Here is a 26887-nt window from a genome sequence, read left to right on the forward strand (position 1 = left end):
CCCCCCCCCCCCTCTGGTGTAGTGACAGTCTTTGCCTCTGGGGGATGCTGTTTAGCTGCTGTGAGACCTTTGAGAGTTTGCAAGCCGGTGTGAAAATCAGAACAGATATGCTCCGACTTTGAAGTGACACAATGTTTTCCTCTGTATTATTATTATTTTTTTTAAAGAAGATAAGACCCCAGCATAAGAAAAATAACAGGCATGTCAGACTGGGCAATCTGTGACACATTAAAGGGACTTCACAGATTTGTTTACCTCAACATGTGAAAACAGCTTCCAAATGCGTTCTGTAGATCAAAAGCTAGGTATCTCACACACACACACACACACACACATCTAGTAAAGCCCTGCCAATAATGACATACAGTTCTGTAGCAGTGTTGATGAGAAAACACCACGGCAGATTTGCCTAGCCTTAACCTTCCAAACCAACACAAGCGTATGTACTGTAGCACAGCGCTCGGCTTGAAAGGAACAGGGCTCCACATCTCTAACGAAAAGCAAAGAATGAATAATATCTGAGCCATTTCCCTGGGCCACGTTTCTCACCTCTGAGTCAGAGGCAGGTCCTCTAACTATGAATAATTTAAATCTCCAGTTCAAAAGTTTTGAGTTGTCAGCCACTTAACCCCTCTATATCTCCCTCCACTCTCTCTATCTCTCCTTTCCCGCAATCTCTATCTCTCTTCCGGTCTGCTTCTAATCCCCCACACAGCCTTTGTCTCTGCACCTCTCTCTCAGTGTTAATGCATGTCAACTGTATGTGTGCCCGGTTCTCCACCTCTAACCGCGTGGGGGGGGGGGGGGGGAGATAAAGCTTGAGGACAGAGGCTGTTGTATAAAGCTGAGAAGCAGGTGTTTTAGACCCCCCCCCCAGACAGGTCAGGACAGGATGGCAGCATATTAACTGGCTCTTGGTTTTAACGGCCACCGGGCTTACTGCTGCTGTTGCTGCCTGTAAAGACTGGCACCCTGCCAGCCTCACAGGACTCAGCCGATTAGGATGCAGGGGATGGAGGAGCAGTTACGGAGAGATGGAGATGAGGGGTGAGGAGGGGAGGGGAGGGGAAGGGATAGGATAGATAGAGGGGGAGTGAAATGAGGGTGGAGGGAAGCGAGAGGTGGAGGGAGGGAAGAGACGGGGAAGGGTAGAAATAGCTTGGTAGAAGGGGGAAAAAGGGTGGAGGAGGTGTAGGAACGGGAGAAGAAATGAGGGAGGGAAGGAGTGAGGATGGAATCATGAACTTTTAAGATATGCTTCTGAACAGTATAGAAGGACAAATGCAACACAATTTCCACTAACACTCACTCACAAATTCCCTGTACAGTAATATCACACGATGTTTGAATGCTCTGCAGATCAAGTGGAATGATATCACTGTGTGCTTATGAATCTATAATCTTTGCTTGATAGACTAGTCGCTCAAAGCAATACTTTGTAAAAGTATGCACATTTGCTGGTTGGTTACAAGCTTCTACAGCTGTAGGCTTCTAAAAAGCCAGACTGTGGTTCTGATGATGGGGGAACTTGTGGAACTCTGTAGAGGCTTCTAGAAGTCAGTCTGTGGTTCTTGATGATAGGGAACTTGTGAAAGTGTGTAAAGCCAGCCTCTGGTTAAGAACAGGGCCATGGGTATTACCGTACATGTCGCCTAGACCTACATGCCAAATAGGCCTGTCTCTGGGGCTCTGGTTGTGAAGGTCAACAGGAAGGGCTGCCTGTCTGGGAGAAGCTGTTCCTGAGTGACTTACATCATAGAGCAGTGATTTATCGAATTCATTATCCTATTTACACCTGGAGGACCAGCTGGGGTGGTCTACCTGCCAGCTGATCACTGCTAGAGACCATAGAAATATAACTAGATTATATTTCAGGTATGGGGAACAAAATGTTCTCTATTTTGTGCCCTCTGAACATCGTCCAATCTATGCCTTGGCCAGGACTGGTGTTGGAATGGCTCTAGTTGTGTTGGACTCCTGGGACCTTCTCTGTAGTCCTAATCAGTAAAAACCTGTAGGTTTCTCTGTGATAAGACTGATACTTTCTTCTTGCACTGTGAATAAACTTGGATTTATTTCATCAATGATACAATATTTTCAGCCAGAAATAAAATTAAAAAATCCAACTTCATTCGTGAGAATTCACATTTGGGTTGATGAAATCATTGATACAATATTCTGCCAGAAATGAAATCCAACTTCATACAACTTCAAACATCGCTATCTCAACAGTCTAAAAGCATTTCTTCTTCTGAAAATCAGGATACTGTTGTTTTGTTAAGTTTATTGAAGAGTTATTACATTCTGCAGGATCTCTATTTTTTTCCCCACAACTTGGTGTTATTGGTGTGGAAAGAACGGTGTTATTGGCTGTTTAATGAAAATGTCATTTGCTTATTTATTCCATTGAGGACTTGTTACTCTCATATCGACAGTGACTGAGGGATTGAGTGGTTGGTGAGTTGGAACAGTGACTGAGGCAGGAAGAACAGAGGACAGGTGGGCGATAGTTATTATGTACAGGTGGGTGATAGTTATGTTATTGAGGACAGGTGGGCGATAGTTATTATGTACAGGTGGGTGATAGTTATGTTATTGAGGACAGGTGGGCGATAGTTATTATGTACAGGTGGGTGATAGTTATGTTATTGAGGACAGGTGGGCGATAGTTATTATGTACAGGTGGGTGATAGTTATGTTATTGGGGACAGGTGGGTGATAGTTATGTTATTGAGGACAGGTGGGTGATAGTTATGTTATTGAGGACAGGTGGGTGATAGTTATTGAGGACAGGTGGGTGATAGTTATGTTATTGAGGACAGGTGGGTGATAGTTATGTTATTGAGGACAGGTGGGTGATAGTTATGTTATTGAGGACAGGTGGGTGATAGTTATGTTATTGGGGACAGGTGGGTGATAGTTATGTTATTGGGGACAGGTGGGTGATAGTTATGTTATTGGGGACAGGTGGGTGATAGTTATGTTATTGGGGACAGGTGGGTGATAGTTATGTTATTGAGGACAGGTGGGTGATAGTTATGTTATTGAGGACAGGTGGGTGATAGTTATTATGTACAGGTGGGTGATAGTTATGTTATTGAGGACAGGTGGGTGATAGTTATGTTATTGAGGACAGGTGGGTGATAGTTATGTTATTGAGGACAGGTGGGTGATAGTTATGTTATTGAGGACAGGTGGGTGATAGTTATGTTATTGGGGACAGGTGGGTGATAGTTATGTTATTGGGGACAGGTGGGTGATAGTTATGTTATTGAGGACAGGTGGGTGATAGTTATGTTATTGAGGACAGGTGGGTGATAGTTATTATGTACAGGTGGGTGATAGTTATGTTATTGGGGACAGGTGGGTGATAGTTATGTTATTGAGGACAGGTGGGTGATAGTTATGTTATTGAGGACAGGTGGGTGATAGTTATGTTATTGAGGACAGGTGGGTGATAGTTATTATGTACAGGTGGGTGATAGTTATGTTATTGAGGACAGGTGGGTTATTGAGGACAGGTGGGTGATAGTTATGTTATTGAGGACAGGTGGGTGATAGTTATTGAATGCCTTTTGTTTATGAATACCAGTAGAAGAGCTATAATCCCACATGATGGTGTGTCATAAGCAGGGAATCGTCTGAGGGAGTGAGCTGCACTTCACATCACTGGCTTCGGTTTGTGTCGCTCTGTCGCTGCTGGGATGGGGAAGCGTTTTCATAACACATGAAAATGGAGGAAATTGGTTGCCTTTCTTCAAATTTGTCATCTCCCTCCACGCTCATAGAAGAGTGCAGACATAAGAACACACACACACACACGGGCATACAAGCACACTAGCGCACACACACAACACTACAGGTACACAAAAAACACACACAAGCACACTCACACCCACACAGACTCACATACTCTACAATTCTACAAACGGATACACACACACACACATTTGTTGATTTTAAAAAGTCCTTAATGCTTGCTGTGAATTGGCTCTACATCAAAGATTTTTGCACTATTGTGAAATATATCCAAGAATGGAAGATAATATACAAGATATAATTATGTACATCCTGCTGTGGCTCAGGTGAAGGATAACAATATAGAAATAATGACACATTCAATACCAAGTTATTACCAAAGTTAAAATTGCCCACTTTTCTGTGAATATAATAAATGGTTTCTGAGGCTGTTTTCACAGCCTGTCAGTTGTAGTTAATTTGAATTAAATGGGTCTAAAAGACTCCCTACTATGCCATTCCACGAAGGAAGGGTAGCTTTAATGGTTTAACTGTGCAGTGGATAATATGTCTTTCGTAAAAAATGTAGGAACCCCTGTTGTCTTACGTACTTAAATAGGATAGTTGGTGGCGCTTATAATGGATTAGTTTCATAGTGCTTTTTCACATGCTCAAACCACTTACCCCTCTCAGTTTAGAACTCCACCTCTCAGCTTAAGTGTCCGTCATCACTGCCAACGGTTACATAAGCCAGGATAGACTTCAGTCCGTCAACCAAGTCAGTCATCGATTGAGCAAACAATTGCTCATATCAATCCAATGTCATCGCTACATTGTGGTTTAGTAAAAACTTCTTCATGAAGATTGTCGAAAGTCTGGCCCTCCCCCTACCTGCATCGAGTGAAAGTCTGGCCCTCCCCCTACCTGTATCGAGTGAAAGTCTGGCCCTCCCCCTACCTGTATCGGAAAAAAACACCTTGCCAAGAGTTTTTATTATTTTCTACATTGTAGAGTAATATTGAGGACATCAAAACTGTGAAGGAACACATGGAATTATGTAGTAAACAAAAAAAAGTGTTAAACAAACCAGAATATGGTTTATATTTTAGATTCTTCAAAGTAGCCACCTTTTGCCTTGATGACAGCTTTGCACACTCTTGGCAAGTTGTGTCCAAACTTTTGACTGGAACTGTAGATGACAATATAAAAGCACACTGCCGCTTCTCTAGTGCAGAATAAAAACTAGATAAAAACAAGATGTCCCAATTGTTTGTTGTGTGGTTCTTTCTGCGGAAAGTTGAATTTAAGTCAAAACACCTCGCCAGAAGTGATGTTTGATCTGTTTTTTTGGTTGTTTTTTCCTCCCTGTTGTTGCGGTGGTGCATACCATATGCCAGCTCATGCAAGCGCACGGTTTCTCCTCAAGCCGCGTGTTGAGGGAAAAAACGTGTGTGCTGTACCAGTAATACGCCCCTGCCAAACGGATCAAACATCTCTCCCGGTGAATATTTTGACTTAATTTCAACTTTCCGCAAAAAGAAAGGAGCAACACAACAAACAACTAGGATATATCTTGAAGCAGGTTTTTATTGAGCGACAGGGAGCGTGGGATGATGCTTGTGTGTTGACGCCTATGTATTCGTGTGCAACTCCAGTCTGATGCAGACTTTGCAGTTGCAGCTACGGAGAAACCAGTCTGTAGAAATGGGGGCTTTACTATTGTATGCATGACCTGATAACTCAGGCCACATTCTCCATCTAATTTTGACAAGTTTAAGCACTTGTGAAAGCTTTATTTTGTGTCTCCGGCTACACGGTCAGGTAAAGCTGACTGTGTGATTTAAGAACTCTAAAGAGCGTCTAAGCGTCTGAACATCATGTCATCAGAGCACCAGCTAGCATGACTGATGCTGTTGAAACTCAGACACTAAAGATCCAAAGGGAAAATAAATGGGCCATTTAGTCCATCGAGGATGGCTGTGGGACTCTGTCTATGTGTACGAGTCAAAATGTCTGAGGGAAAGGATTAACCTGCTACATCCTGCAGTCTCAGGTCCATGTGGCCTCACTGCCTCAGCTAAATATGGCTACATACATACTGTAGTCCCCTCATAGGCTATCCCACTCCTTCATTAGTCTCTGTGGAGAATGGGTCCCCACGGAGCAGTGCAGCAAATATATTAAGTTGACTCAGGAAAGACTTTAATTAATAGCACAATCATCATCTCAGAGCCATTGTTGGCACAGTAAAACCGTAATTACTCGTTGATTAATCACCTTAATGGGTTATTTTGATACCTGAGAAAGGATTGTCACCAGTGTATTACGGTAGATGAATGAATAGAAGGCAGACAATACAAAAACATGTACAGCACCAGTCAAAAGTTTGGACACACCTTACCAGGAGTGTGCAAAGCTGTCATCAAAGCAAAAGGTGGATACTTTGAAGAATCTAAAATATAAACCATATTCTGGTTTGTTTAACACTTTTTTGTTTACTACATAATTCCATATGTGTTCCTTCATAGTTTTGAGGTCTTCAATATTAATCTACAATGTAGAAAATAATAAAAAATAAATAAATAAAAACCATTGAATGAGAAGGTGTGTCCAAACTTTTGACTGGTACTGTACGTTGATGGGGTTGTTTTCGTTTTAACGGATGAAATGGATTTATTGAACGAGTTACTCAAATGGCCTTGGACCGGTTCTATCTATGATTAGTTTCTGGGTGGAGGATTTTTCGGCACCCTCATTTTGAGTCTAAATGACTTTCGCATTCAACAGCCGAAATGGAGTTGTCGTATCATTAATATTTGTGGATATACTGACTATGATTGGAAGTTGACGCAAGACATGGGGAAGCATTAGAAGGGTGAAGACATCAATTCTTAATGACAATTCTTCTTCCCCACACCCTGTTCTGACTCCGCACACACGCACACACACACACACACACACACACACACACACACACACACACACACACACCATTCTGAGTAACTGATTAAGGGAGGTGAATAACTAATTTGCTCTAATTAATCCATCAAAGGCAGGTAATAGAAATTGTGTGTGGTTACCATGGAGATGTGATGTTTTTTTTTCATTTTTTTTTTTATAAATGGTTTCCATAGAGATAGTTGTGGATTTTAATGTTAGAGTTTCTGAAGCTCTCTCAGAGAGGATAAATGACCACATTAAAGCTTCTCTGCTTTTTTTCTGGCTCATCTCCTTATACAAGCCATTCATCTTTGGTGTTGGTGCAAAGTGTTTCAAGGGAGTGCATGAGTGTGTGTGTGTGTGTGTGTGTGTGTGTGTGTGTGTGTGTGTGTGCGCCTGTGTGTGCATACAGTGTGTTATCGGGTTGTGTTGAAGAGATGCAGATGTGTGTGTGTGTTGCTGCTGGCATAAAGAGGGAGGGATGTGGAGAGTGCCAGATTCTGATGAAGTATTAAAACCTTTCATCTGTGCCAGTGTCATTTGAATAATGAGGATTCTTACCTTCAAAAAAGAAGAGAAACGGGCCTCTTTCATATCAAATTCAGTTTTTATTAGACAGGCCTGCCTCCATTCAAATTCTGGGATGACAGAGTCATTCTCTCTCTCTCTCTCGCTCCTTTCATTTTCTCTCTCCACCCCCTCTTCTTTTCTATAATTTTTTTCTCCCTCCCCAAACTCCCCCCCCTCTCTCTCTCTCTCTCTCTCTCTCTCTCTCTCTCTCTCTCCCACTGCGCCCACCTCATCTTTTTCTCTGATCCTTTAAAGGGTGATTATCAGGCAGGATGTGGGACGGAGAGAGATGTGGAAGGAGGGACAAGCATATTGTGATGGAGTGTTCATAGACAACACACACACACACACACACACACACACACACACACACACACACACACAGGCCTACATGTGCATGTTACAAATGCAAGTGTCTAGATATATAGGACCTTGTTTGGGGCTTTGATATTCCATACCTTGTTGCTCGGAAACGGCGGCAATGAAGGTAAAGAAAGTGAAATAAAGCTCAGCCTTCTTATTCATTTGATTTGTTGTTTATCTGCGGACCAGATTTCTGATCCAAGGAATCAAAAGACGCAGGTCATTGAACATTCAAAGACTGTACAAAGTTATGTAAATGTTGATGGCTTTGTGAGGAACACTGTTTTCTGCTGAAGTCTTTCAGTTTGATGTGTGTTTCCTTATGGTCCAAACACCCTCTCATGTTTTATTCCTGGGGAGAGACAAATTACATTCTCTCTATGAATTCTTCAAATGTCACTTTTAGTGATAATCATTAAAAACCGTGCGCACATATTTCCGTTGATGGCATCAAAGCAGTTTATATCATGTGATGTTTCCTTTGCTGTTATGTCATAAGTTCATGTTTACCCTCCTGACGTGTAATCAGTGCACACGGGCTAGTTAATCATTTGGAGGCAGGAGAGTTGATCATGGCGCTCATGGGAAATATTCAAATGAAGTAGAAGAAAGGGTAGAAAATCCACTAACCCATTTTGTGCTGGTGCTGGATGTAAGTGTATGGAAATGTTAATTAGCAACAAAGGGAGACTGTGCAGAGTGTGTTCATAAAAACATTTGGATGGAAGTTTCTCTGGTGGGAATGAATCCCCCATCTTGCTAATGGCCCCCCAATCCAATCCTTTCAGAACAGAGGAAGTAGAGTTCTTTCTGGAGAGGTCCTCTGTTACTCATTCGGTAAAGCATGGCTCTAGCAGCACCTGGTTTGTGGATTCCAGTCCTGCTGGCACCTACACTCACCGAACACTTTATTAGGAACACTATACTAATACTGGGTAGGGTCTCCCTTTGCTCTTTATTAGGAACACTATACTAATACTGGGTAGGGCCTCCCTTTGCTCTCAAAACAGCTTCAATTCTTCTGCATTGATTCCACAAGATGTTGTAAACATTCCTTTGAGATTCTGGTCCATGATGACATGATTGCGTCACTCAATTCCTGCAGATTTTTCAGGAGCACTTTCAAGCTGTGAATATCCCGTTCTACCACATCCCAAAGGTGTTCTATTGGATTCAGATCTGGTGACTGGGAAAGCCAGTGAATACTGAACTCATTGTCATGTTCATGAAACCAGTTTGAGACGACTTTTGCTTTGTGACATGGTGCATTATCATGCTGGAAGTAGCCATTAGAAGATGGATAAATTGTGGCCATGAAGGGACGCACATGGTCAGCAACAATACTCAAATAGGCTGTGGCATTCAAGCAATGATTGATTGATATTAACAGGCCCAAAGTGTGCCAAGAAAACATTCCCCACACCATTACACCGCCTCCACCATGAGAAGGTGTACAGGTGTTCCTAATAAAGTGTTCAGTGAGTGTATGTACAAACAAACAAGTTTGCACTCACTCGCTATGGATAAAACAGTGTAAATGGACAAGACCCAAGTAACCTGACTTGAGTCCAAATGTGAAGATGTGAACGACGGGTCTGACGTTTGTAACCATTGTAACTCTGAGATTCAAAACACACTTTCGGGGGGGAAGGACTTTGATGAGTCACTTACCTCTTCAGACAAGTCATGACACTGTGGGAGTGGGTTTCCAAATGGAAAACAAAAGGTATCTTCATATTTCAATTGGGTCAGCTATAGTTTAATCTCATCTCCTTGCTATCACTACCAACCACTGCCAAGGTATGGAAACAAAAAGCACGCTTAAGAAATGGAAGGTAGGGGAGGGATGAAGTGGGCCGATATGGCAACCGGAGACTAGGCTATGATTGGCTCTCACAGATCCAGTTGTCGGTTGTGTGTGTGCAGTGCAGGACTCGTCTCTGTCATGAGGCATACTGGATGTGTGTGTTATGGGATTTATTTAGTGGTCCTCTGTGGCTTAGTGGGTAGAGCACGGCGCTAACGACGCTTAGGTTGTGGGTTTGATTCCCGCTGGGACCATATATACTGAAATGTGTGCACTCACTGCAATGTAAGTCGCTTTGGATAAAAGCGTCAGATAAATGGCGTATATGTATATTTATTGAGTCTCACACCACAAACGTCATATGAATTTATTATTGCTTTCAGGCGCTCGAGGGGTTTACATACAAAATCAACACAAAAACCCATTACTGTAACCTTGACAGAGCTGCGTCGTTTGAACCGTCAATGGCGTTTTAAAGATTGAAGGAGTGTCGATGTTTGAATCTCAGCCGTTTCGTCTGTACAACGAATTGACTTCAAACAAACACTTGATCACATGCATTAGATGTGTCTTATCTTCAGATTAAGAGTCCTGTAGCGCTGAATCATTAGACGTGTCTTATCTTCAGATTAAGAGTCCTGTAGCGCTGAATCATTTGACTGTTGAATGCCATTTTGGAAGCACACACTTCACACTCCAGTAAACCATGTGCATGTGTCTGTGTGCATGTGTCTGTGTGTCTGTGTCTGTGTCTGTGTCTGTGCATGTGCATGTGCATGTGTCTGTGTGCATGTGCATGTGTCTGTGTGCATGTGTCTGTGTGCATGCCATGAGATGTGGATGTTTTTTTTTCATTTTTTATAAATGGTTTCCATAGAGATTGTTGTGGGTTTTAATGTTAGGGTTTCTGAAGCTCTCTCAGAGAGGATAAATGACCACATTAAAGCTTCTCTGCTTTTTTTCTGGCTAATCTCTTTATACAGCCATTCAGATTGTCCACAGACTGTGTCCTCCTCCATCATATCTGCCTTCACTAGGTTTCACTGTACAGACAGCCTGAATGATGTGATGGGCCTGCATGACGTGATATTGCCATTGGTTTGGTTACTTTGTAGTCACATTGCGATAAATCCATTACTGGTGTTGCTTGCCAACATTTCTATTATAATTAGATTGCAGTAGTTTTGGTTGATATACCTTGAAATGTTGTTTTTGTACCTTCCAGAATATTGCCGCGCTATTTAAGAAAAATGCCATTTAGAAAAGCAGCAATTCAGGTCCAGGGTAATATAGGGGAGAGAAAAATAACCGAACCATAGAGAGCCAAATTGCAAATTTTCCTCCTGTCTGTGTGTGTGTGCGTGCGTACTTGTGTGTGTGTGTGTGTGTGTGTGTGTGTGTCCATGCGCTTTTGTGGGGGTCTGTTTCCTGATCCAGTCTGTTATTGCTGTTTGTGACTGACTGTGTTGTGTCTGTGGTCCAGCTGGCATCAGGCATCTACAGCTTTGCCTGCTCCCTGTGGAGCCACCACACAGACTGCTTCCTCCAGCAGATCTACGCCAGAGACGAGACCGCCGCCCTCGGCTCGCTGGAGAGGACACTTCTCTCACTGAAGGGTAAGTCATAACGTAGAAAACACTGATGGTCGTACACACACACACAGAACACACACACACACACACACACAGAACAAACACACACACACACACAGAACAAACACACACACACACACACACACACACAGAACAAACACACACACACACACAGAACAAACACACACACACACACAAAATATGGTGCTGGCAATTTCATGAACAAAAATGGTCTCATTTCCCCCTACCAGTTCTGCGGAAGCTGACCGTTCACGGATTCCAGGAGCCACAACAGAACATGGAAGTAATGGTGAGTTTGGATAACCAGAGAGAATAACTAAAAGAAATGAAAAGAGAAAAAAAAAAAATAGAATAAAAAATATATAAGAAATCTTAGTCTGAAATGTCTGGTCAGACGTTGTGATTGGATTGTGCAATCTACTGTTTGTGCAGTTCCTGTGCCCCTCTTTAAAATTCCTCTCCTCATCCTCTCAGTGGGGGAAAAAAAGTCCAAACCCATGAACGCGGCCCTCCAGTTGTTGAGAGTTAATGGAATAATTTGCTCTGGTCTTTTGAACTCAGACTCGGGATCTAACTCCTCCCCTCTCCTTGATGAGGGAGCGGCATGTTGAAAGATCAGCCAGGGATTTGAAAGGAAAGGAAACCCTAAAGTAGAAAGTCGTAGGAGAGAATGCAGCAGAAAGGGAGTGTGTGTGTGTGTGTGTGTGTGTGTGTGTGTATGTGTATGTATGTGTATGTGTATGTGTATGTGTATGTGTATGTGTATGTGTATGTGTATGTGTGTGTGTGTGTGTGTGTGTGTGTGTGTGTATGTATGTGTCAATCCATTGTCAACTCTCACCTATCTTGCTTATCTCACTTATCTCCTTTTTTCATTAGCCTGTAAAGGAGTACCAGTGTCTCCATATCTCATATGCTTTGACACTGATGCCCGCCATGAATCAACCATCCACATTTGCCTTAGCAGGAGAATTCAGGAGAAGCTGTAGCTGCATGTAGACCCATTATCCTGAGATCCACTGTGTCAGAAGCTCCTTTGACTGAGATTGAATGAGTTTTCCTGGAGGTTCTCACCTCCCCTCTAGGATTTACACAGACACACTATCCTCTGATTGGCTCCTCCTCAAAGCTCAAGGGGCCCATTAATGCAGAACCATGTAAATCACTAAAGCCCCTGTGTTTAGAAGTGTCTTGGTGGACATGGTTTATGCCCAGGTCTCTTAAAAAAGAGATTACGTATATCTCAATGAGATTAACCTGGATAAATAAAGGTTAAAACAAAATAAAAATAAAAAGTCTGTTTTTGTCTATGTCTATGTTAATGAGGTCATAGGCACGGTTACACAGCCTTCTTTATTCATGCGTGTGTTTATGATTAATATGGGCCTATTTACAGTGTGTAATTACAGCACTAATGAGAAGCTCTCTGGTTGACAGGCTGAAGGTTATTTGAGGGTAGTTATCCAGACATTAAAAAGACATTTGAATGCCGGTTATTTCACCTACAAATGAGTAGGAGAGACCGGGAGAAGTGAAAGTGGTAAATATTTAAATATAAAGTAAATATTTAATAGATAGATGTATATATGCTGCTTGTGATTACTTCTCCAAGGAGCAAAAACGGAAAGCTGAAAATCTGTGATCTAATTGGGCTTCTTACGGGATATTCTCAACTGTCATTTTTAAACCTCTTGTTTTGGGTCCGGATGGTCAATGTAAAGCTTGTACAAATATAATCTATGAACTGAATCAGTCTTCCTTCATTCAGCCGCGGAATCCCTAGTTTGTCGGTGCCAGTATTTTGCACATGCGACGGGAATAAGCGCGACTTTTAAAACTTAAAAAAAATAAAAAAAGGTTTGAAAAAAATAAAATAATAATAATTAAAAAAGGCTGAAATTACAGAAGTTATCCCGTCGCCTCCCTTTAAACTGAAAACTTGGAGAAGTTATTCACCCCCGAGGAACGTGGTTATTCACCTCACTTATCCCTCAGATCCACAGCTCTGAGAACGGACAGAATAAACCTTCACCTTCTAGTTACATTATTTGTGTTGTTACCTCCACAGCCTGAGGCCTTGTAATAATGTGATTGCTCTATTAGAGGTCTCCCCTCTGTCCCACCTGGGCGGAAGCACACACACTTTTGAAAGTGAAGGACAGCTTTTCTGCCTCAGAGCCGACTGGCACCGCCTCAGACTGCTCACCAGAATGTATTTGTAGATCAGTCCTGGCTGGGAGAGTTTGATAACAAAGGTGATGCAATGTGGGGCTTTGTCTTGCATTGTTAATGAGCTGTTCTGGTCCTGTAGTTAGGGTGAGTTCATGCAGAATAAGCCATTCCTTTGATTGGACTGCAGAAGTGTTTTATAGTGTTCACAAGTGTGAAAAGGTATAATACCTTGCGTCACTAAACATGGATGAATGTGACCATTATGGCTTAGTATGTCGCTGTTTTAGTGGTTGGATTTGCAGTTCATTTCTGTGCTGCTGAACAGAAAATCTATTTTAGAAGGTTGTGAACTGTGGTGTGTGTGTGTGTGTGTGTGTGTGTGGATATGGATATATTTTCTGTCGCAGTTCTGTTAATAAATCCTACTGTAAGCAGTAAAGCTAAATATTGATTCATTTTATGTCAGGTCACAAATAGGTAAATAAATAACAAATAATCAATATCGGGAATAGATATTAGCCTTTTATGTTTGAATAATTGGAATAGGCCCATAATCCTAATAAGGTGCATCCCTAGTCATATGTCATGTGTGTATGGCGTGTGTTGGTGTGTGTGTGTGTGTGTGTGGGTGGGTGTGTGTTTGTGTGTCTGAGGCCACCCCGGGTCCTAGCTCATTAGCCGAGCCACTGTGATGATGTGTCTGTAATCCACACAGTATGGGACTGTACTGACTAACACACTGTCTGAACACAACCCCTCAGAGAACACACTCTCACACACACACACACACACACACACACACTCATACATATACACACACACACACACACACACACACACACACACGCACGCACTAGGGATGGCCATTTGAAACTGCTGATGGAGACCAGAAAAACATGACAGTCATTTTCCCCTTAATGCCACTCTCCCTCTCTCCTTTTAACCCTTCCTCACCCCTCCTCCCCCACTCTTCCCTTTGCTCATGGCTATCACACCAACTCCACTGTGCCCACCAGAGACCAGCAGAAACACACACACATGCATGCCCCCCCCCCCTCACCCTTCCTTTCCACCCCCTTTCTCCTCTCAGTGCCCCCTCTTCATTCCCCCCCCCATCTTCTCTCAGTGCTCCTGTCTTCATTCCCCCCCCCAATCTTCTCTCAGTGCTCCTGTCTTCATTCCCCCCCCAATCTCCTCTCAGTGCTCCTGTCTTCATTCCCCCCCCCCAATCTTCTCTCAGTGCTCCTGTCTTCATTCCCCCCCCAATCTCCTCTCAGTGCTCATGTCTTCATTCCTACCCCCCCAATCTCCTCTCAGTATCTTCACCCCCCCCCTTTCCCATCTCCTCTCAGTGCTCCTGTCTTCATCCCCCCCCCCCCCTCACCCTGCCTTCCCCAGTGTGGTGCAGTGTCCGCTCGAAATACTGATGAGGCAATGATGAGTGATGTGACCACCATGCCAAAGACATTAACCTGACTCTTTCACCTCTCTCTCACCTTCCTCTCCACCCTCTTAACCCACTCCCCCTCCTCCCCTCCCTCCCTCCCTCCCTCCCTCCCTCTCTCCCTCCTTTCCCTCCAGGGCTTCCTGAACGCAGTGTTTGAGCGGCTAAAACAGTTCCTGGAATGCTGTGAGTATTTTCTGGCTGTTTTCTTTCCTAAAAGGCTTACGTACACGCTTATCCAGATTATGACCCTATCAACCGTCACAGAATGTGGAAGAAATATCATAATGCTATCAGGCTCTGCTATCACACACAATATGTTCCTCTGGTGGGGGGGGGGGTCAGTGAGTATTGGTCCTGCTGGTATTTTGTGCCGGGGAGATAGCTGGGAACTCATTGACACTGGGCGAGCGAAGGGAGAAATATAAGCCCGGGCAGCACTAGATAAGGTCAGATAAATAAGCCTGGCTTTAGAGAGATGTCCATCCTCCATGTTCCTGCCTGCTGCTCCCCGTGAGAAGGATAATAGCCCTCTAGAGGTCACATGTCTGTCTAGAATGCCACTCTGTCTGTCTGTCTCTGTCTGTCTGTTTCTCTCTGTCTGTCTGTCTCTGTCTGTTTAGAATGCCATGTCACACTGTCTGTCTGTCTGTCTCTGTCTGTTTAGAATGCCATGTCACACTGTCTGTCTGTCTGTCCGTCTCATCTATCTATCTATCTGTCTGTCTGTCTGTCTGTCTGTTTGTGTGTGTGTGTGTGTGTGTGTGTGTGTGTGTGTGTGTGTGTGTGTGTGTGTGTGTGTGTGTGTGTGTGTGTGTGTGTGTGTGTGTGTGTGTGTGTGTGTGTGTGTGTGTGTGTGTCTGTGTCTGTGTCTGTGTTTGTCGCTTCTGTTTAATGGAGTGCTCAGGCCCAATAAAAAGCACTAGCCTCTCACTCACACTCACACACACACACACACACACGCTGACCCTACCACGCTGAAACCCCTGCCTCATAACATACCTGATTGATGGCTGCACGGATTTCACAAGCACTTCCTCAGACCAATGGATGCGTCTCAAACCAGTGAGGCCCTTGTGGCCTCAGTCACCTCCCTAGCTGTCGCTGTCACCTGTCCAGTCTTTGCAGATCTCTGGTCTTTTAAAGGAAGGACGGGAAGGGACGAATGAAGGCTCGGCCGCGCTTTAAAACCTATCGGAACAGAACGGGCGTCTTTCTGTTTTCCTCGCCAGTGTCGTCGGGGAGGCTGATGTGAACGCGAACAACAAGACAGGGATTTTTATTGACCGCATCATCTCGAATGGTTTTATAGAGCCACGTTTTGAACGGCTGTTGGACTCTTTTATGACACAGCGGCCTCCACGGTTTTTACTTCTGCTTTATTAGATCCACAACAGGCCCTTTCCCTCTGACAGGCGGGGGCGATCTCTCTCTTACGTTGTGTCTTGTGACTAATGAAGTGAGTCTGAGCCAGGGACACGGAGGTCGTTTAGGTCCTTACTCTGCTGCATCACGGCTCCACCGCCTCCGTCTCCGGCCCTTTTCTCCTGGATCTCTGCCGTGGTTGCATTACTCAGACAAGATCAGTCGCCACTTAACATCATTTCCCCCCCCTGCTCTCCGCTGGCCCCCTGGCGTCCCATCAGAGATATGAAGTCAGGCGTGCTGCCGCTGCTGCCGCTGTGATTGTCAGAGTGCACCATGGGAGTTTGGAAGTGGTTAGTTAGACTGACGTGGAATGTCTTGTACCTACTGTCCCCTAACCCTAACCTTAACCCTAACAATCAGTGTGGCCGCTTCATGTGATGGCCAGTGTGATGACCCTCGTGTTACAAGGGAGGAAGGGCAGTTCAGGGGTTTCAATACTGTCACTGTCGTCCTGCTTTAACCTATCATTGGTTGGATTCACCGTGTCTCATGTTGTTTGGTGATGTGTTCCAGGTCGGCAGGTTGGTCCAGGTAGCTCGTGTAGAGAGAAGCTTGAGAAGTCTATCATACTCTACACTAAAGTGGTGAGTCCATCATCTTAATGTGACAACGTTAAAGGCACAGTCTGGGATTTGTGCTGCTCTTTATTTTATGTGATCATAACTACAGTGTATGGTTGTTTTGGAAAAAATGTTTTGCTTTGAAGCCATTTGGACCTTTGAAAGTATCAATGTGTCTTTATTGAACAAGTTAATTCATGTGATTTGACTCATGATTCCTTCTGAATCTGAGGTAAAGTTATCAGGTCCGATGTTATTCTCTCCTTCTGGCTCACCCTCTCCTTTTTCTCTCTTTCTCTGCCTTTTCTCCCCTTATTTGTATCTCTGCTCTCTCTCTTCCCTCCCCCCCTCCTCCTCCTCCTCCCCCCTCCCTCTCCCCCTCCCCCCCCCCCCCCTCTCTCCTCCTCCTCCTCCTCCCCCTCCTCCCTCTCTCCCATAGCTGTTGGACTTCCTGGAGTGCCACCCGTGTGCCTTCATCCCTCTGATCCAGCGCTCCCTGGAGTTTGCCGTCAGCTACGTGTTCACGCCTGCGGGGGACGGGGTGACGTTTGAGCGCTTCACTGTCCAGTGCATGAACCTCATCAAGATGATTGTCAAAAACGATGCCTACAAACCTTCCAAAAACATAGAAGGTAGGAGGGGGGGGGGGGGGGGAGGGAGAGAGATGAGGGGAGGGAGGTGGGTGGGGGGTGGGATGGATGGAGGGAGGGAGGGAGGGAGTTAGAGAGGAAATGGGGAGCACAGAGGGAGGGAGGGAGGGAGAGAGGGAGAGGGACGGGTGCGGTAAGACAGGAGGAAAACCCTAACCCTAACCCTAACCCTAACCCTAACAAATAGATGGATACAGAGACACTGTGCGGTGCTTAACATCCCTCATCGCGGCCGCAAACAATCAAACACGGTTTAATAATCAAAGTGAATCGTTGGCAACGTCTGAGCGTGTCACAGTCCTCCCAGATTCTCCGCAACGCTGCAGCAGGCGTAGTGTGCTTGCTCCCCCCCCACCCCCCCACCTCCCCACCCCCCCCTACAGCTCATGTTCATTTCAAGCCATCGGCGGGGATGCTGTTGTTAATAAGCAACTGTGTTCTGATGGTGTTTGGAGCACAGGGTGGAATGGCTTGAATTCTCTGCGATTGTCAACGACAGCAGAGTTTTTAAGCTTTCTGCTTCCGTGTGTCCCCCCTCCCCCCCCCCCATCTCCCCCACCTCCCCTGTGATGGTGGTTTTTTTTCAGAGAGCAGGCAGAGTCGAACTCTTTTATTTTGCCTGCGTTGTGCTTTGAGCGCTGGATCGGAGCTACAGGGGAAAGCTTTAGATTGTCTTCCAACGCAGCACACAGAAAACCTCTTGACTTATTCATAAGTGCGCATCACCTGTCAGTCAGACAGACAGACAGGCAGGCAGGCAGGCAGGCAGGCAGGCTCCCTGTGTGTGCCTGGAGTCATTAACGTAGCACTGTGAGCATAGGGTTGGTAATGACACGGACCAGGAGCTGCCGGTTTTTTACCGGCGTTTTATTCCTCTATATAAGCTGGAGGTGATAAGACTCAGGTGTTGATGGTTCTGGATGGTTGTTAATGGGGATGGGTGGGTGTTGATGGTTATGGATGGTTGTTAATGGGGATGGGTGGAGAGTAGAGCGTTGGAGATACAAAGGGGGGATTCTTCCCGACCTCCTGAGGCCATAACCTATCCTAACCTGTTCTCTCTCTCTCTCTCTCTCTCTCTGCTCGATCTTTCCCTCTTCCTCTCTCCCTCCCCCCCCCCTCCCTCTCCCCCCCCCTCTCAGAAAGTAAACCAGAGAGTCTAGAGGCTCACAAGATCAAGACGGCGTTCTTCACACACCCCACCCTGACGGAGATCGGGCGGCGCCTGGTCTCCCACTACTTCCTGCTCACGGAGGAGGAGCTTGCCATGTGGGAGGAGGACCCAGAGAGCTTTGGTACGTTCAAGAACACACACACACACACACACACACACACACACACACACACACACACACACACACACACACACACACACACACACACACACACACACACACACAAACAGACAGACAGATAGATAGATGAGACGGACAGACAGACAGACAGTGTGACATGGCATTCTAAACAGACAGAGACAGACAGACAGACAGACAGTGTGACATGGCATTCTAAACAGACAGAGACAGACAGACAGACAGTGTGACATGGCATCCTAAACAGACAGAGACAGACAGACAGACAGACAGACAGACAGACCCTGCAACACCAGGTCTTATAGCTCTTATCTTTTCCTCACAATAATCAAGTACTTATTTGTTTGTCGATCACATACCTGGTGACAATGACCATAAGACACACACACACACACACACACACACACACACACACACACACACACACCCCCCCCCCCCCACACACACACACACCCCCCCCCCACACACACACCCCCCCCCCCACACACACACACACCCACACACACACACACTCCCCCACACAGCTACGGCTGCTTCAGCGCCTCTCACCTGCCTCCGTACTGAAGTATGCCTCAACCCCTGGCAGCCCCAGACATTAGCCGTGACCCCTATTTCCCCATTAAATGACATTAGCCCGGGCTAATCTCTCTCCCCATCTCCCCAGTCACTGACAAATGAGAGCCTGCGGCGGGAACAGGCGGTCCCCTCACACGGCAGATTACTCTGACAAATGGGACGCTAATGGCCAACTCTCATATTCACATTTCTGTACCGGTGTTATCTGTTTGAACAGAGCAGTGTGTCATCTGGAAGTGCTTAAGTGCATTGTGGCACTCTGAGCCGGTCTCAGGTTTACAGACGGACGTGACGTTGCCACAGAGGATGACGAAGTGTGGAGTTTGGTTTTGGTGGTATTGATATTGTGACAATAGCTAATGTGGCCGGTTCTTCACTTAGAAGGGGTAGTGATTTTAGTTTTTTTTAGCGATTGTAGCTTTGTTACCCCTCTGACGCCATGTAAGCGTTATTGGAGTAAAGTAAAGTCATCTCTGCTCTTCTGTCATCTTGTTTTTCCTCAGCTGTTGAAGAAACGGGGGGTGACTCTTGGAAGTACAGTCTACGGGTGAGTGGAACGTTCAGGCGACTAACCACAAGGAAGCTGGCAGGGGCAGCTCTGCTCTCTGTGGCTACCGCTTTCACTCCCATATTATTTTTAACACGTCCACGCTGAAACTAATTATTTTCTTGCTCGTCCTCTTCCCCCTCTCTCCTCTTGACTGGTGGGGAAGTCAAGTACACCCCGGCCCGAACCGGATTATTCATCACATTAATGAGATTTTCCTCAACAAAGTTGGGGCGTGGGGGTTGAAAGCCATCGGTGCCTTTTGTTCACTTGTTTTCAGACCGGTGGGTTGCCGTGGTGAGAAGCGAGCAGTGTTTTTTTTAACAGAAACCCAGTGGTCCTCAGCAGAACAACAGCAACATGCTCAATTACCTCCATATATCTGTCACACAAACATCAGAACTCGTTTTTCTCTCGACCAGAAAAAATGAGAGCTGAACTGTTGTCCTTGGCTTGAAAGGAAAAAAACAAAAAAAACAAGAAGAATGTTCCCCATCGTCTTCTGAAACAGATATAGCAGGTCTTCTGTTCCACAGACGCAGCAAATTGATGTCGTGTCAGTGCAGTGATTGTCACACTGTCACAGGACTCTTGCTGGTTGGTCGAGAGCATTTGCAGTAAACTCCAGACAGAAGAGAAGAGAGGGGCATTATAATTTCCCATGCATTTTATAGATGTGCCTTTGGCTTTACAATGACATTGACGGATATAAAACTTCAACACCTGAAGGACTTTGGAGACTGAATACAGAGCAGCCACATATGGGTGTTGATATATGGCATTGTACATATTACTCTACTACTAGGGTAGCACACTCTCTCTCTACTACTAGGGTAGCACTCTCTCACTTTCTCTCTCTCTCTACCCCTCTCTACCTCTCTCTCTCTCTCTCCTTCTCTCTCTCTCTCTCTCTCTCTCTCTCTCTCTCTCTCTCTCTCTCTCTCACTCTCACTCTCTCTCTACCCCTCTCTCTCTCCCTCTCTCTCTCTCTCTACTCTGCTTACTTTCATCTCCTTGGTGTAGAAACCAAACTTTCTGCCCTGCTCTTTCTTCCAGGTTCAGTGTGGTTGAGTCATACTCGAATCCCAATTCAAATACATAATTTATGCTCATGCTGGAAATCGGATTGCTCTAGTCGAGTGTGTGCCTTCATCACCGTGCCGACCTGTGTCTCCTCCACTCTCCCACACTGAACAGTCTGGTCTACCATGGCACGCACGCTAAGTGACCCTCCAGCTGAACATGTAAACAGAGGTATTCCAACCTGCCCTTGCCCACCAGCCACTTCACACAGTCAATGCACTCCGTCCCCACGCTGCAGCATGCTTACAGGATAGCACAAGGATAACACAGGATTCCCCATTGGTGATTCCTCTAAAGCGTTCCCCTCCTTTGACCTCTCGTACTGTTGTAAACGGTCTACCCGTCTGTGGGTTTAGTGTCAATGTCCATGTTGTTCTGGGTATACAAATTGGACTGGAACAGCTGATGATGGATATCCTCTCCAGAATTGATGTTCTGTCAGTGTTGCCCCTGAGGGAGAGTGACACATGGGTTGTGTTTGTGACTTGATCCCATCAAGCTGGACGGGTTTCTATAAAGATATGTATTCCTGTCACTTAAGAGTGTTTGTATACAATACGCAGGTAGAGGGTGTGTGTGTGTGTGTGGGGGGGGGGGGGGGGGGGGGTAGGTATATGTGCCTTTCTTTATTTGTCTAGTTGTCTGCTGCATTTATATCTGCCCTATTTATGCCCCCCCCCCCACTTGTCTCTCCAGCCATGTACAGAGGTGCTTTTCTTGGACATATTCCACAACTACAGCCAGACACTAACCCCTGTGCTGTTGGAGATGGTGCAGAATCTACAAGGTGAGTTCTGATTCAGATCAGTCTTCATTTGTATTTCACATTTCATATAGCAATGCAATACAATGTGCTTTACAGGAAACAAGAAATTCTTATCCGCCATAGATCCACCAGATACCTCTTATCTTGCCCCTTTAAGGTCTAACCCTGGTGTCCTCCTAATAAGGCCTTATATATAACACCATCTCCAGCTGAGTTGTCCATTTCAACCGCTCAGAACACATGCCTTTACCGTTCAGTAGAATTTCTTGTGTCTCTCGTTGCCTCCTTCCCAAAATACATTGACAAAGACAAAGACTGTTTATTGACCATGCAATCAATTCACATCAATTGTTGGAATGTGGTAATTTTTGCACCCCCCCCCCCCCCCGAGACGTGCACGTGCACACCCCCAAGGGAGAACAGAGCGCTGGGCTCTGGGCACAGGGTCAGCCATATTCCGCCGCCCCTGGAGCAGTTAGGGGTTAAGTGCCTTGCTCAAGGGCACAACGGCAGTGGTAGGCAACTGGATATGATGCCAGTAACCCTCCAGTCACCAGCAACCATATTCTGGTTTGCACATATGCTGGCCGGCCTCTCTAACCTCCAGGCTACCTGCCGCCCCATTGGAGAAGGTCAGAGGTGGGGAACACCGGATCTGGTCCTCCATTATGTTTTGGTGAGAGGATGGGAGCAATCGAAGAAAGGCTTTTGAGATTCATCCAGTACAGGCTGTAGACAAGAGAGTCTCTCTCCAGGGACACGGGTTTTCTGTTTTTCCCCAAATGAGCTCTCGCTGAGTGCTAACAGAAGGGAATTACAGGGTGCACTCCCTTCCTGTCTCTCAGCCCATGTTTCCTTCTGACAGAGTGGAAATGAGGTTTGTCGGAGAGAGGAGGGCACCAGATTGGATAATTCTACGGTAGCAGAGTGTCTGACATCAATTGGGAGCTGGAGTCTCACAATGGAGGGTCTCAGAGAGAGAGAGGGGGGGGGGGGGCAGGCTGGGGGGGTGGCTGAGACAGAGTATTGGGAAAAACACAACGAAAATAGAAAGGCTGAGTCTGTTTGTCTCCCTCTGTCACTTAGTCAGGCTGTCTGTCAGACGTCAGGAAAGTCACTGTCTCATGAAAAAGCAGCAAGGCTCCTCCACCAAAGGGATGTCACACCTGTACATATCAAAGGGATGTCACACCTGTACATATCTAAGGGATGTCACAACTGTACATGTTTCACAACTCTCACACTGTGTGTGTCGGTGTGTCTGTGCCATTGCAGGCCCAACGAGTGTGGAGGACCCTGTTCAGCTGCTGATGAAGGATGCAGGTGAGAAACCAGCACTCATGGAATTGGATTGAATTCCCTCTGAATTGAGTTGAATTGAATCAAATCGAGACGAAATGTCATTGAATTGGTATCATATGGTACTTAGAAAAGAAAAAGAAAACCCTCAAACACACTGACTTATTGCTACTACACAGTAACAGTCAAAGGTTTGGACACACCTTGCCAAGAGTGTGCAAAGCTGTCATCAAAGCAAAAGGTGGCTACTTTGAAGAATCTAAAATATAAACCATATTCTGGTTTGTTTAACACTTTTTTGTTTACTACATAATTCCATATGTGTTCCTTCATAGTTTTGATGTCTTCAATATTAATCTACAATGTAGAAAATAATCAAAAATAAAGAAAAACCATTGAATGAGAAGGTGTGTCCAAACATTTGACTGGTACTGTACATTTATGTGGAAATATACTAACGTTTTGGTCAACAGACCTTCATCAGGGTACTGTATATCAGATACCAATGTTTTATATATAACATACATTGGTATCTCTCCACATAAACATGAAGTAGAAAGAAAACCAGTGTGCTCAAGTTTTTCCAAGTTTTCCTTTTCCAAGTTTGTTTGTTGTACTCTGAGAACCCGGGGCAAGCTGCTGTAAGGTGTGCAAACCTTCCTCAAGCAGTCCTATGATGCAATCATCGCTCTGTGCTCTGACCCCGACCTCTCTGGATTCTTTGCAATCATCTACAGTAACTTACATGGTTGCTGTTCTCCTCGTATGTTTGTTGCTCCACGGGCCCACTCCACGGGCCCACTCCACGGGCCCACTCCACGGGCCCACTCCACGGGCCCACCCCACGGGCCCACTCCACGGGCCCACTCCACGGGCCCACTCCACGGGCCCACCCCACGGGCCCACCCCACGGGCCCACTCCCCGGGCCCACTCCCCGGGCCCACTCCACGGGCCCACTCCACGGGCCCACCCCACGGGCCCACTCCACGGGCCCACCCGTTGTTGCTAATGCGATCGTTTGCCTCCCTCTTTTCCCACTGTGTTGTCATGTGCTGTCTGTATGATTTTAATGACTATAAAATCCACATGTACCTTCAGCAAGCCATTCCCAGGGTATGGCAATGCGGAAGTCTGTGTGTGCGTGTGCGTGTGCGTGTGTGTGTGTGTGTTCTCTCTGAGGGGTTGTGTTAGTCAGTATATTTCCACCTAATCCTTGCACCTCATTGCACTGCTCAATAAAAATAAATAAAAATACCACAGAGTGATAACAAATACCAATACATAATTTATGAATAGCAATAGATTTCATCTGTGGGCAGTATTCTGTTGTTGTTGTTGTTGTCTGATTGTGATCCTTGACTGTCCACAGTGTACAATGCAGTGGGGCTGGCAGCCTACGAGCTGTTTGACAACGTTGACTTTGACCAGTGGTTCAAGAATCAGCTTCTGGGAGAGTTACAAGTCAGCCACAACAGGTACGCATCTATCTAACATCTATCTAACATCTATCTAACATCTATCTAACTTCTATCTAACATCTATCTAACTTCTATCTAACATCTATCTAACATCTATCTAACTTCTATCTAACATCTCCACTGGAGTTTGTTCTGTTTGCGTGTTTTAACTTTTATTACCAACCTGACCTTGGTTGATGTCTATGTACTGCTTGTCTGTTTGATCCCGGCTGTGATCCTAGCCTCCAGTATACATCGATCAATGCCAAACATTGATTGGTTGCTCTTACTTAGCTTGCTACAGCAATTGCTGTTTCTGTTGCCGAGACTCAACTTCATTTACGACTTACAACAACTACATTTGTTTAAGTAAGTGAATCATCTATCCAACAGTCATCATAAGAAAGTAATCAATGCTCACACCAGGGGCCAGAGGCAGTCGTAATGCCATTAGGCTATATTTCTTTTTTTTCTCTTCCCGGTAAGAGTCTGCTCTTAACAGACCCGATCAACTGTCAGTGTCGGCACCTGCCTGGCCTGCAGACAACTCTGTCTCCATCGGCAACTGCCTCCCCTGAAGACCTACAGCGTCTCCTGATTGCCTACTATGTTTTTGGTTCCACTGTTCCTCACCTGACTGAACTCTGATTTTAATTTCCCTCTCCACCGAACCCCTCTGTGGAATATAGACAATGATGACTCTACCGCTGCACTATATAGCCTCAAGACTTTAAGCTTTAACCCCCCCCCCCCACACACACACACGCCATCAAGCGCACCATGAGTTCCTCAGGTCCCTTGACTCCAGCCTGATATCTACGGCCCTTCGATCTCTCTCATCCCCTCTACCCAGCTCACGTGAGGAGGTGGTCTCTGTACCACGGCATTCTCAGCAGAACCCTGGATGAGCTGGCCCCTCTCGAGACCAGGGTAGTCTCACTGTACCACGGCATTCTCAGCAGAACCCTGGATGAGCTGGCCCCTCTCGAGACCAGGGTAGTCTCACTGTACCACGGCGTTCTCAGCAGAACCCTGGATGAGCTGGCCCCTCTCCAGACCAGGGTAGTCTCACTGTACCACGGCGTTCTCAGCAGAACCCTGGATGAGCTGGCCCCTCTCCAGACCAGGGTAGTCTCACTCACGCACGCCGCCCTCAGGTGCACCGAAGAACTGCGCTGTTTAAAGATGGCCGACCGGCGTCTGGAGCGGCAACACAGTAAAGTGTGGATTAGTTGTCCATGCCCAAATGTACCACCACCACGTTGCTGTTTACTCTGATGTCATCAAGAGCAACAGTCATAACCCCGAGGTCCTGCTCTCCACTCATTACTGAAACCTGCAGTTTTCATATTTTTGACGTGTAAAGTGCATTGAGCCTGTAAGAAAGCGCTATACAAATTGTATCTATTATTATTATTATTATTAATAATTATTATTAAAGATAAGTCAGTGAACCTTGAACGTTGTTATAATAATGTAATAATAGTGGTGTAACATCAATGGATTGCATTTATGAGGCACTTCTCCACTCCAGTGGTTGGAACTCGAAAAACAGACTGAAACTGAGTATTTACTGTCACATGCAATCTTTGAGAAGGGAGGGAGAGAGAGAGAGAGAGGGAGAGGGAAGGAAGGAAGGAGAGAGAGAGAGAGAGAGAGAGGGAGAGGGAAGGAAGGAAGGAAGGAGAGAGAGAGAGAGAGGGAGAGGGAAGGAAGGAAGGAAGGAGAGAGAGAGAAAAGAGAGGAAAAAGGAGAGAGCCCGTCAGAGGGTTGTTGTGTGTGTCATACAGACTCCGGCAGTGATGGTGACTCAGCTGAGAGATGAAAGTGTGTTTGAAAAGATGGAGGAAGGTAGAGAGTGTGTTTGAAACGATGGAGGAAGGTAGAGAGTCTGTGATCTCACAACACAAAGGAACCCACACGAGACCCGGGAAGGGAGAGGGTCGCCAACACAAGGGGGGGAAGTGACGTCACACTGCAGGTGCGGTGGTTGGTTCTATTTGGAGAACAACAGCCTCTTGTTCTCTCTGCCTCTCCGTACGAAGGCAAGGTAACGCAGGGTCTCAGCCCTCTGCCAGATCAAAGACCCCACAGTCACTTTAACTTAAATCCACCTGTAGTTGTTCCCCACTTGGGCGCCTGGCGTCTGAGTGGGCGGGCGGGCGGGCGTCTGGCTTTCAAATGGAATTTAAATCTGAACCTCTCTCTCGTGTTCAGCGCCTTTGTTTCCCTCTGCTCTGTGACAGCGCCATATTGAGTGTTTTCTTTTTGTCTCTTCGTTCAAAGAGCGAAGCTAGGCTGGTTATATAAATGTGCTCAGATAAACTTGTCAACTTCCTGCTTTTTCTCCCTCGCCTTTTAAGTTGCTTGGCGGAGTGCTGAATCAGGACGAGGTCCTGGGAGATGGTAGATGATGATGATGATAATAATGATATCCACAGCCTTTTTGAAAAGGCAGGCACAATGGATGTCTAGATTGTTTGTGGATAGAAGTGCACAGACATCTCTGAAAATCTCCTCCATTGTCCTTCGGTGGCGTTTCTTCCATCGGCTGCTCTGC

The 26887-nt window shown here is 45.7% G+C and overlaps 1 protein-coding gene across 1 annotated transcript in view; it reads left to right on the forward strand.

The window, feature by feature from the left end:
* ipo11 (importin 11) overlaps window positions 1-26887 on the forward strand; it is a 116324-nt gene that overhangs the window by 10016 nt on the left and 79421 nt on the right. Inside the window, exons 6-15 of the mRNA XM_083674001.1 lie at window positions 10902-11034; window positions 11262-11320; window positions 14785-14833; window positions 16589-16659; window positions 17075-17267; window positions 18428-18580; window positions 19678-19721; window positions 21501-21591; window positions 22846-22893; window positions 24240-24345. Of these exons, the coding sequence (XP_083530127.1) occupies window positions 10902-11034; window positions 11262-11320; window positions 14785-14833; window positions 16589-16659; window positions 17075-17267; window positions 18428-18580; window positions 19678-19721; window positions 21501-21591; window positions 22846-22893; window positions 24240-24345 (947 nt within the window). The remainder of the gene's footprint in view (window positions 1-10901; window positions 11035-11261; window positions 11321-14784; window positions 14834-16588; window positions 16660-17074; window positions 17268-18427; window positions 18581-19677; window positions 19722-21500; window positions 21592-22845; window positions 22894-24239; window positions 24346-26887) is intronic.

The sequence above is a fragment of the Argentina silus genome, assembly GCF_951799395.1.
Source record: "Argentina silus genome assembly, chromosome: 7".
Classification (NCBI taxonomy): domain Eukaryota; kingdom Metazoa; phylum Chordata; class Actinopteri; order Argentiniformes; family Argentinidae; genus Argentina; species Argentina silus.